Source organism: Crocodylus porosus, unplaced genomic scaffold (genome assembly GCF_001723895.1).
Source record: "Crocodylus porosus isolate Cpor-Errol unplaced genomic scaffold, CroPor_comp1, whole genome shotgun sequence".
Lineage (NCBI taxonomy): Eukaryota > Metazoa > Chordata > Crocodylia > Crocodylidae > Crocodylus > Crocodylus porosus.
This window is the reverse complement of record NW_017728943.1, coordinates 130472672-130485659: the sequence shown is the minus strand read 5'-3', so window position 1 is coordinate 130485659 and position 12988 is coordinate 130472672. Positions and strand designations below refer to the sequence as shown.

General features: G+C 39.2%; 1 protein-coding gene across 1 annotated transcript in view; it reads right to left on the bottom strand.

Annotated features, from left to right (window-relative positions):
• Positions 1-12934, bottom strand: part of MAP7 (microtubule associated protein 7) — a 182323-nt gene extending 169389 nt beyond the window's left edge. Inside the window, exon 1 of the mRNA XM_019550194.1 lies at positions 12787-12934. Within this exon, the coding sequence (XP_019405739.1) occupies positions 12787-12898 (112 nt within the window). The 5' untranslated portion in view covers positions 12899-12934. The remainder of the gene's footprint in view (positions 1-12786) is intronic.
• Between the last annotated feature and the right edge of the window lie 54 nt (positions 12935-12988).

The following is a 12988-nucleotide window of genomic DNA, read 5'->3' as shown; positions in this document are numbered from 1 at the left end:
TTATTATATTAATAATATAATATGGATCCCTGTTAGGGATATATATAAAATATGGATCCCTCTTAAGATATTACATAGATTCATAGATGGTAAGGCCAGAAGGGACCTCAGAAGATCATCCCATCCAGCCCCCTGCACCAGGCAGGAAAGACAGGTGGGGTCAGATGACCCCAGCAAGATGACTATCCTGTCTCTTCTTGAAGATTTCTAGGGTAGGTGATTGCACCACCTCTGGAGACAGCTTATTCCACAGTCTGGACATGCAAACTGTGAAGAAGTTTTTCCTAACGTTGAGCCTGAAATGGTCTTCCAGGAATTTGTGGCCATTGTTCCTGGTTCTCTCCAAGGGTGCCCTGGTGAACAGTTGTTACATAGCATTATATGTAATATCATATATTATATATATGGAACACTGACTGGCACTTAGGAGTCTCATGTCCTTCCCTTAAAAAATTACACAGTCCTTGTCCTCATGCTTTTTTACTCAACTGACAATCCTGAATTCTTTGGTACACAGGCACAACTTCAGCAATAGGTGTGGAGAACTCCTCTAGGTACTACTAATCCTCTAAATGAGTAATTCCTAAGATTAAAATAACTAGTCTGGCTAGAAGGGCAGAGCACAATTAATATTATGCAAACACAAAATATTATATTTTAATAATTTAAACCTCTATACATTTATAAAGTATACAATGAAAGGGATAATAGATAATTTTTGCATTTTCCTTGCATGTGCTGAGAAACATTATGAAATATACTTAAAATTGTAAGGTTGCTTAAAAGTTTAACATGAATTAGATGAGGATAAAGGAAATTTCCTTTAAAAAGATAAATTCTCACTAAGCATCCCTAAAAGCTAAGTCCAGTAGATTTTAGGCCTGCCTTGACTGAGTATATGGAAGCGTTTTATGGATTGCAAGTCAAAAATAACACTCTCATTAAATAAACTAAGTATAATTTAGCAAACCTACTTTCTGTTTTTGAAAAATATACTACTAGATTGCACAGGCATAATTACCTCCATATTATATGGCCTGATGTATAGCAGCTGTGGGTAGCAGTTTAAAAACAAAAAGAACACGGGAAAACTGCAATATACTAGGAAAGGTTAATATTTACATATTCCTACCATTATTACTATATTTACTCAAATACAAGGGAGTGCTCATTAAGCGTACTCCTTTTCACCACCAACTCTTAGTGTCATGTATAATATGGAGATAATTATGCCTGTGGAATCTAGTAATATAATTTTCAAAGAACAGAAATATACAGAATAAACTGTATTAAAATCGGACTGCATGAGACGTACTGGTACTACAGGAAGACAGCAGAAGACGGTGGGAAAGAGATGGTGGACCTCATATGGAAGAAAGAGGACTGGGATAGATTTTTCAAAGGCAAACCTCTGAAAAGAGCAAAGAAGATGATGACAATGAGGACGATGACAAATTAAAGGACTAGACAGATAGGTGGGAGCTTTGGGAAGGGAGAAGTCAAGTGGGGAAGAAGCTGAGGTAGCTGTTTGCATAAACGTGATGGTTTAACGCTAACGGTGGCAGGTATGCAGGCACGCACGTGTGGTCTTTGTAATGAGACTAAAAACGGTGCAACTGTAAAGTGCGTATTGGACTGTCAAGTGAACCACAGTCAACACAAGACGTTTTGTCAGAAGTACAGAGAGAAAGAAATATTTCTGCAAAAAAAATAAAAATACAAAATTTGCACCACATATGAGAAAGTGCCAAAGTGCTGCTCAAAAATGCATTTATGGAGTATCTGTGCCAAAACTTGCAGCAGTTTCCAAAAAATGTAACGTGTATCAATTCTGAATGAACTAAAGGCATGGATACTAAATGCAAATTGCTACAACCATGTTTAATTTCAAAGCTATTGTTTTCAATTTTTGTATCATTTCCTTGTGCCCTGGGAGAGGAGGAGGAAAGGGGCTGCCGGGGGAAAAAGCTGGGGGCGGGAACCAGAGAGCAAAGGGACTACATGACCACTCCCCTCCAGTGTCACACCACTTTAATTTTCCCTGGGAAGGAGGACAAATTCAAGGCAAACCTCTAATAATTAGATTCTATACCTTCAAAATTATAACACATTTTTACATTTTCCTTATATAGAATCTAATGATTGGAGGTTGTCTTTTGCAGATAAAGAGGAATTCGGAGCCTGAGTATTACTGGCCATACGTTGAAGGATGACATTTAGACTCCACTATGCTGTTGAGTTGCTGTTGCCATTATTTTCTTCACTGATTTAACTACACCCTCAGGTTTATGAGGATTTTCAATTATTCTCCAAAGTGTCATCTCAAGACTTCCTGCATTTTTTCTCCTGTTTTTGCAGCCTGGGGAAAGTCACCACCTCTCTGCTTCAGTTTCTGTAAAATAGGATGGTATTTACTGCCAAGTGTGCCATGGATAAAGCACCTTGAAAATCTGTGGAAGAGCTTAATAAAATAACAGTATTTTAGAAACTAGTCAGTTATTGAAACCATAAGGAAAAGTGATACCAAGCTGCCAAAATTAGATATAGGAATGAAGAATGGAGTTAGATATAATCCAGTGCTTTTAAAACAACACTTTCAATCCAAATGATATTTTATTCCTTTGGTATATTTATATATCTATAGTGGTTTGGGGGTTTTTTGGTGGATGTTTTTTTTTTTTCCTTGTCAAGGGTGAATGACAAGAGCACTCAGTGCCCAGAACTGGAGAAATGACTACATAGGCAAGCAAAATAAATGTAGCTTTCCCTCTGCTCTTGGGACCTGATTAAAAACCAAATGAAATAAATCAAAAGCCTCCCTTTGACTTCAGTGTGTTACTTTAGATGAAAGGCTAAATCAAGGTAAAAATTACTTTAACAAACACCGTCTTTGTTATTAGAGGTACAGTATACAACAGTAGTTCTAGGGCACTGTGACCATCACGGGATGTACATTATATATAAATAGATATATAGAGAGAAAGCATATTGCTAAACTGCTTGTATTACTGAACTTTTGAGAAAAATCTAGACTTCTATCCTGTACTGCTTCAGGACAGAAAAGATTGCCTGGAAAACCTGTATACAGGCAGTCCTCGACTTATAAACGATGTAAGTGCGAAACGTTGTAAATTGACACCTTGTTTCAACTTTATGATGTCAGTTTCGACTTACAATGCTTGACCTGATGCAACGCCACGCCAGGAAATGCTGTGTTACTCATCTCCCTGGAGCGCATCTGTCCAAACTTCCTTGGACACTTTCTTTAAGAAACCAAACAAGACTCCAGAAGAACCTGCAACCAAGACTCCTGAGAAGACTCCAGCCAAGAGCCCTTTAAAAAGTCCAGCAAAGTCACCTCAAAGAAGTCCTTTCAAATCATTATGATTGCTATTTACAAAATAAATACATTAATGTAGCTATATTACTCATCTATAATTGATTGAGTACAAAATTCTGGGGTATTTTTGGTGAAAACAGGGTATCAGGCCTTGGTTCAGGAACCAAGCCCCATTTATAGCCTTGTTTCTTTTGAGAAAATTGGTTCCGAGTTACAATATTTCAACTTAAAATGCAGTTTTCAGGAACCAATTGTGTCTAAGTCCAAGGACTGCCTCTATAAACCAAAACTGGGCCAATACTGTCTGGGTCATCTCTTACCATAAAGAATCTAGGCAAAAGAGAACCAGCCAAACCTGTTACAGAGACTTACTTCCTTCCTACACTGCAAAACCAGCATACCAAGAAGTATTAAGACAACTAGTCTGTCAGCCTATGTTGCCAATAAGGGAAAACAAGCAATTGGTATGTTGATTTAAGGCATTAATCATGTTGATAATTTAATACATTTAAAACAAGATAGGTCCCTAAAATTACACCCACTAATTTAAAGCCTGCAGCATAGGAAAGGCTGAATATTATCACATAAGTTTGTGAACTGCAAACTCTGCACCCAAACAATTCCATTTTTTCCCCAATAGCCTTTCAAACAGCCATAAAAGCAGAACTTTTAGGTGCTCACATTTGAGAGCATTGTTATTCACTTTTTTCTAAATGTTAATGCCATATAAGTCTAAAAAAAAGTATAGATAGATTTAAATGGATTTTCAGAACCCTAAAAATTTAAACTAAATGCTTTTCTAAATTTATATGATCTATTTTGATAATTTTCAACAAAAGCACCTGATAAATGATTCAGCTAAGCTGTGCATCACCTGATCTAGGTGACAACATAATCTTATAGCTGTCCCTCATATTTAGCCTTCTCTCTCCTATTATTCATTAAACCCACTTCTTATATGTTGACATAACACTAGAAGGTGACCAATGTCCTAAAAATAAAATTCTGATTTGCCTAGCATCCTGCTTAGGCTTTCTAGGCATTACCAAAATATAGAGGCAGATATTCACCATTTATATAATATAATGTGCGTCTGTTCTTTTCTGCCCTACCACCTCATAAATTAGTCTGGATTCTTTATCTCCTTGTTAACATCAGCCAAGAATCCTTAACCTGAGTCTGTACGGATGTTTGTTTTTAAAATTGGGGCCCAGCGCTGAATTTCAAAATTTATGGTAGTATTACAGTGAAGTTGTAGGAGTGATGATTCAGGAAAGGATTTTTTTGGTCGGTATCTTTTATTGGATCTAAAGTTAGACAAACTTTTGAGTGCAAAGCCCTCTTCTACACACAGAATACTAATGAATTCAAATCATTCCACTTATTTATGGTTGTAAACTGTTAGAAGCAAGAAGCACAGTCTAGGTGCTATTCTAATCTATTCAACAAAAACAAGCTCTTCACATCCAAAATGATTAAGGCCACTAGCAAACCGGAAGGCTTCCACTGGCTCTTCTGGAGGATTTAAATGGAAAACAAAAGTCAGGCCAGGCAAAGCCAATGAACCATCATGCCCTGCTCTGACTCAGCTGATGCATACACCAGTGCAAAATGCATGCTTATTTAGAGCCAAGAATCTTTGATTAGTCTGCCCCAGAGATCTCTCAGAAAATTCAACACTTATTCTCAGATACATATAGCAAGTGAGCAAGAGAGGGATGGTTAATTCCAGGACTTTGTTTGCTGTTTTAATTAAAAACATGTAATGATGTATACATAAAAATGGAGCGTGTATATCTTTCTGTCTGGTTTTGGGAATTAATATATATGAATATTCTTTCACACACACACACACACACACTTATACATCGTTACATGTTTTGAATTCAAGTAGGTGAACAGCAAGAACTGCTGTAATTAACCAACATTAAAAAACCAACAAAAATCCATCAATAAAATTTATGTGCAACATTACTTGCAGAAATATATTACACCATTTTGGACTAATAGGTTTTTTTGTCTGGAACCAGATCCAGTTGCAATGATGTCAGTGTAAGTCTCTGGTTTGACTTCAAACCACTGATAATTATTATTGCTTCTACTAATCCTGGCTCCAATACCAAACCAATTCCTCCCTCCAGAGGCCTGGACATTCCTTTGTCACTCTTTCCCCATCTGTAAAATGGGGATAATGTTTACCTAACTACTCTGTCCTGACATCAAGAAGAATAATTAAAGCATTTATAAAGCACGTTGAACATGAAAATCATTGTGTGCACATCATAAAAATGTGAACAGACTTCAAAAGAAACTTTAATGTGCCAGAAGAATTATATTAAAGTTTCTCCATCACTGACAGTATCAATTAAATGTAATCTTGTGAGTGATGCATCTTTCTGTTAACTGCTATCACCCAGCATTTTCCTTCCCAATACATTACTTGTTAGAGGCAACCTTTACCTAGTTAGACCTGTTTGGCAGGTGGCAGTATTTTTTCAGAGGGATATAACTCAAGAGATAAAAGAGGATAATTTGGAGCTAAAGCCATTGATCATTATAGCTTCCTTTCTTCACACCTTACTGTTACCTGACTGACAAATTTAAGCATTAGTCCTGCAGTCCCTGACGTTAAGAGGATCTCCTGAGTGACAGGAAGTACCAATACTGATAATTGTGATAAGACAGTATTAAAAGACACAGGCCAAACCCTGAAAAGTCATTAGGCTTAAAATTCATGCCATGTTATAGTTAGGGTGGTTTTATTTGCATTCTGGTATTATAACCATTAAGAGCTTGATTTTCAATTTTCTCCTCGTAACAGTGAAAAATAAAACATGTACTTCAAACAAAATCATTGTATAACAACATATTTCCAGGAGGTGTGGACTGAAGAAAATATTAAAAACCACAGAAAACCTTGGTACATATTCACATAATTAGACTTGTATAACTGAGCTATTGGTGACTTTTACAAATGCAATTTCAACCCCTGAACAGGTAGCATATGCATGCAACCTCTTTTTTCAATCTCTCCTGGACTACAAACAGACATTGCATTTGTCTAAGGAAGAAACAACGTTGTTCTGGGCCAGAGTAAAATCATTCAGACTCCCATGTTCATTATCATGGGCTAAATCCTAAAAAAGCTCAAGGGATAAGAAGTACAAACAGCTTATCCCAGGCCACTGCAGAAAGTGTCTCTGAACAGCTACCTTGGGGTTGCATTACTGGATCAATGGCAGAAAAGTGGCAATGCATTCAGCACTCACTAAAACCTGACTGGCATGTACACACAGCACCATCCTAATCTCAAGATATTTCTGTTCCAGAACAAACCAAGCACGCATGCAGAGACAAATGCAGTGATTGTTTCTATCCTTGGGCAGCAGTTGGCAACCTAAGGTCTACATGCTGCATCTGGCCCTCCGAGTCCTTTGATCTGGCCTGCAGACACGAGGCTTTGGTGGCAACTGCAGGAATCAGGTCTTAACGCCAGCCTGCCCACCTCTCACCCAGGGTGAGTCATTCCAGCCTGCAACCTGAAAATGTTGCCAACAACTGCTCTGGAAGCTTGGTTCTTTGGCTTTATAATGGTCCAGGATTCTGCAGATGTCTTCTTCTTCAAGAGGTGAGGATGCACGGAGAACTGTCACTTGAGTAACAAAATGCTGCGACTTACAAAGTATTCCTGCAACTGAATCTAAAGTGTAAGTAGGAAAGAAAATGTGTTTTTGAGAGATTAAATACTGCCTCCTTAATTGAGGCTGTTATTACAGTGATCCGATTTAATTATACTTAATTTTCAGTTTTAAAGCTCCTAAACTCACACTTCTCCATCCCACTTTCTTGTATAATCCTTCAGTCTCTGCTCAAAAATATGCTAGTTGTAGTAAAATATCAGAAGTAGACTCATGTTATTGCAAATTACATTTTTTCCAAATAAATTTATATCTTTGCATTAAAGATAAATGCATGTACTTCTAAATTACACTGTGGGTGTATATGCTGCCTTAATTATGTTAACAGGGTTTTATTTTCATAGTAGCATTGAAGACTGAAGCACATAGGCTGATTGTTCATGCATCACCAGACACAGATCAGATTTTTCATGAACTACAGTTTTTTAATCCCAGCTGAGAAGAAAACTAAAAAGATGGCATATATACCAACAGTATGGCTTGTATTACATGGGATATCTAAAGAACCTTGTCATATGTTTCCCAGTCCTTGCACACACAACGGTTGCCCAAGAAAAATGTAGGTGGCTAAATTGTCCACCTTCTAGAAGTGGGGAGGAGTTCTCTATAACTTCTACTGAAAGTCTCTACTACTTAAATTCAGAAAGTCTTGTATGAAAGAAACCATGTCAGAACCCAGCGCTCACACTTACAATTTTCATAGATTTCAGATTCACAGACATTCGGGCTGGAAGGGGCCTCGGAAGATCATCAATTCCAGCCCCCTGCCCCAGGGGCAGGCAGTTATAGGATCCCAGGGTCATAGGATCCCAGCAAGAAAAACATCCAGGTTTCTCTTGAAGGTGTTCAATGTAGGTGCTTGAACCACCTCCGGCAGCAGGCCATTCCAGACCTTGGGGGTCAGACAGTAAAGAAATTCTTCCCCTGATAAACTTATAGGCAGCCACCAGATCACCCTGAGCCTGCGCTTTTCCAGGCTGAAGAGCCCCATGGCTCTCAGTCTCTTGTCATAAGGTCTGTTTTCCTGACCTCTGATCATGTGTGTGGCTCTTCTCTGGACTCTTTCAAGCTTTCTCCACATCCTTTTTGAATTGTGGAGCCCAAGACTGGACATAGTACTCCAGCTGCAGCCTCACCAAGGCTGAGTACAAGGGGAGAATGACGTCCTGGGATTTGGTTGAGAAGCATCTATGGATGCAAGCCAGTGTTTTGCTTGCTTTACTGGGTGCAGCATCGCATTGCAGGCTATGTTCATCTTGTGGTCAATCTGGTTCAGGCTGCTACAAACATAAGCCAACAGGGTAGTATGGATGCAATTTGAATAGAAACATCAAAGTTTAGTCAAGTTTTTGACCCACTGTTTGAATCAGAATTGGGCTCAAGCCAAAACTCTGCATCAAAAAAAATCTCACACAGATGCACCAAAATATTGATTATCCAGAATAATTAGGGACACCATTATACTAGATAATCAATTTTTTTCAGATAAACAAACACTACAATATGAAGCGCTGACAACCATCATTATTATATTATACAGCAAATATTAAAAAAAAAAGACAAGTAGTAAATGAAGTGTCATAAAACATGCAAGGCATTGGTAAATAAACAATACACTGTTGTCTCACTGACTAACAAACCCATACTGAGAACTGATGGTTTTGTTAATACAAAACCTTACAGGTCGACTGTCTGGATAATCGACTCATCTGTATATCATTCAACCAATGTTCATGTAAAGGAAAAACAAAAAGTCAAGGTTTTATTGTTCCTAAGTGAAAGGGTAAGAAACAGCATTATTGAGCATATACTTGACATTCTCAATTTCTGAAGGTATCTGGTCTTCGGCTGATATGTTGCTTTGTAGCTCAGGGTCCTTTTAATTTTTAAAGCAATATAACTGAACTGCAGATGACACTAAGTCTAAGTGCTACAACACTGACACCTAGCTTTTTGATTCATCTAAAATACTTTTAGATACCCAATTAACTAGGTACCTTTTTAAGGAAAAAAAAAAAAATTATCTACTGTTATTTTTTAAAAAGCACAAAGTAAAAATCTGAAGAGTGAGAAGGGGGAAAGAGGTAATGTAATCTCTTTCACAAAGTCACTTTTCATAATAAGTACAATATTTCTGTTCAATCTTGATACTCGCTTTCAGGATCAAGCTTGTTCTCAGCACATTCATTGCTTTTTTTTTTTTTTGGGTGATCAAATTCAACACTTCAGTAAATCTTTTCACGCTAATGTGCCAAGTTTAGTAGTTGCAACCTCTGGTGCAAGAACAGAAAACACATTTGAAAAGCTGTGTGTGAAGTATTTTCTATAATTAACTATATAGCCTGACTATCCCCAGCTTGTACAGACCCTCAACGGAGCAAGTGCATGAGATCCTCCTAGTGGTGAAAAGATGAAAAGCTCCAATAAACTCTTTACTGTGCTAGAGCAAAAACAGATTAGCCATTCAGATTCCTACCCCAAATACAAGATATTAGGCATCAAGGAGTCTAGTCCCCACCCCCCTTCAGTGCTGACAAACTCTCGCAAGGGTTAATGGGATTTATTTTTGCAGACTAAAGGTAAATCATACTCCTAAAATAGCACACAAATCCCACATTACTACAACACAACCTTTCAATCAAAATATTTTAAACTTGCAATTTTATGAAACCTAGCAGAGACACATATGTAATCAGGTACATTTTGGGACACACACATACACACACACACACACACACTTTAAATACCCAGTTATTCAAAAAGAATGCGTCTTAAAGAAACTATCAAATGAAAATATCAAGTCAAGTAAGATGATGGGTTTTTTTCATACCAGTGTAAGAACAGGAGAGATGCACAATGGACTAGAGACTTCTGGCTAATAGTAATAAAGAGAAAGTTCAAATGGTTTGCTTTGTAAAGCTGCTTTGTAAAGAAAAAAAAGATACACTTACAGGTCAAAAACAACATACGCACATTATTTTTCCCCCACTAAAATACCAGAAATTTATACAAATTCCAGTACCATTTGAGAGATTCAAGAGACTGGGCTCCTATGTCTAGCCAAAATTAGTACTTTAATAAAGAGTTGGCTGAATGGGAACCTACACAAAAATGAGACTGTCCCGCCACCCCACCAACTATTGAGGGCATCCAGCCTTCTAACATGCTCTTAATTTTATCTAAATGCTTTTAGATGCTCAGTGAATTATAGTAGCAAAAAGTAAGGTAATCATCATAAAAGAATATACACTTTAAACAATTCTGGCTAGAAAATCGTGCCTCATTTTATCACACACAGACCAACATATTCAGAAACTTCAGGATTGATTATAACAATGCACATCTGGGTATGAAGCTGGACACTCAGAAAGGAGTCACCAAAAACACCAATGTTCTTCAAAGTCTCCTTGATATTCAAAGTCCTGATCAAAATGGGCCCTAACAGAGAGACCCCATCTCTATTCACAACAGCTACATTTTAACAGTACTATGGACCTGTCAGCCCACAAAAAGTTTCGAGAGCAGAAGGGACAGAACTTTTAACAAGAGACAGACCCAAAACAATTCAATTTTACTCTCAGAGCTAAATACAAACTCAATTTATTTAACTCAGCTTTCCCTCAAATTCTTCACACAAGATGCTCGCTTGGCCCACACAGACAAATAGAACTATTTCTCCTACGTGTAGGGAAAATAGGAGAAGACAGGAATTTGTTTCCCATTTTAAAAAGAGCCAAAGCATTGAAAGACCACTACGATATCAGTGTCTGCAGAGACAGACGCAAACAGCTTAAATGCTAAAGTTTAACTTCATTATTTCACACATGTACAAGTTTTGAATGAACTTTGACAGTACCAGCAAGTTTACAGATCAAACACCCTAGTAAGAAAGCAAATAGATATACCTCCTCCCCAGAAATACTGTTTTTGTGAAAGAAATGTAAATGGACTACAAGAAACATGAACTATTAAAGATAGCCGTCATGATCAAATCTCCCATGATTTAAGTAAATAATTGCCACGGAGAAGGCGTGTTTAATCGCACAATATTTTCTTTGACACTTGTTTTTATAAGTGAGAAACAAGATGAGGTAAACTTTGTGTAGAATTTCATTTTATCAGGGGCTTTTGATAAAAAAGGTTTTCACCACTTCACCAAAGCTATTTAAACAAAGACAACACAAGTTTAAACTTTGCAAAAAAAGGAAGGAGGAAATATAAATGCCACTCAGATTTGTATGAGGACATCTACTCAGGTTACATACAAACATAATCACCATACCCTGGCACAAAACATCTTAATTTAAATTATGTTGTGTGTTTTTGCAAACCCTCTTTTAAAAAAACTAGCTGCAGTGTGGCTGAATTATACATTGCTCCTAGCAAAAAACATCTGCTTTAGCATTCATCAAGAAATTTCAACTTAGCCTAGTGAATTTGAGCTTTCCGAGAGGAACAAGATTCTACTGCGGGGAAGAAGATGGTTTTAAATTGCTCCGATCAATAAACACCCAGAGGGGTAATGCTACCTCCAATATTAAACCACATGCGCCTAAAGCAGTAATCCCGAAGCCAATCTGATTATGTTAACCCCAGGCTCCTTCCTCTTCCCCTCCCTTACCCTTAAGAGCATTTCCGAGACTTGTCTATTTTGGTTTATGGTGGATATACCACCTCTCAGGAAATACCCTGACTGAAATAAAGCCGCATTTCTGCCTCCCTTTGGCAAACTGGGGGGGGGAGGGGGGCAGCACCTTTTAACTATTCACAAATGTTAAAGTATCCTGGTTGTAGCCATATTGGTGTAGAGGAAAAAGCAATCAAGACTCATAGTAGAGGCGATATCTTTTATCAGACCAATAAGACTTCTGCAAAAAAAAAAAAAAAAAAAAGCTCTTCCGAAATTGCAAGCTTTCAGGCACAAACACCCTTCCTCAGCCATTGGCAAAAAAATGCTCAGGAGAACTTTTACAATCTTTTCACCAATGCCTGAGGAAGGGTGTTTTTGCCTGAAGGCTTGCAATTAATTTTTTTTGCAAAAATCTTATTGGTCTAATAAAAGATATGATCTCTACTAGAAGTCCCAGTGGCTTTTTCACAAATGTTCAAGACACCTGAACCACCACTAGGCTGAAGGACAAACCCTTACAAAGACAGGTCGGTCATAAAAGCACTAGCAAGCCAAGTACAGCAATAGGAATTGGTACTCCTTAAGTTAAAAAGGGAGAGAGGGGAAATGGATCTAAACTGCATGAGAACCTGGCACGGACCTCAAGAACCAAGAACATAAAAGCAGGGAGGAATCCAGGGTCAGAGAAGTAGGGCTGGGAAGGACCTCCTGAGATCATCTAATCCAGGCCCCTACCCTGCTCAAGGCAGGGCCACCCCAGACTAACCCACCCCAGCCAAGTGTCTGTCCCGCTTTTGGAAGCTCCTAAGGATGGAGACGCCGCTACGTCTCTAGGCAGCCAGCCCCCTAGTCAGGCAGGTCTTCCTAAATCTCCAGCCTGAACTGCCTCTTGCTGCAGCTGGGGGCCTCATGCCTCACCACTGAAGAAAGCGATCGGCCGCCGCTCCGCCAGGAGCCGGCTGGAGGGTGCGGGACCCAGGGAAAGCGGAGGATCAGATCCCGTGGGCGAGCGCAGAGGAGGAAAGCGCCGCTCGGGGCGGATTTCCTAGCGGCCGGGCTGCAAGGGCTCTCCTGCTCCCCCTGGAAGGCTCAAGGTGCAGCCGCCAGCGGCTCCGCACCTGTTGCGGGAGCGGGACTCAGCCCAGCCCTGGCTGCCGCACCCGGGCACCGCTTCCTCCGCGTTCCATCGCGGGAGGGCCCTTTAGAATACCGGCGCCCGCGGCGTTCCATCGCACTGCCCTTTGGAACGCCGGCGCCCGCAGCGTTCGGCCCGCCGGGCCTGGGCGCTCTGTCCCGGCGGGAGGGGGAGGGGCGCTCGGA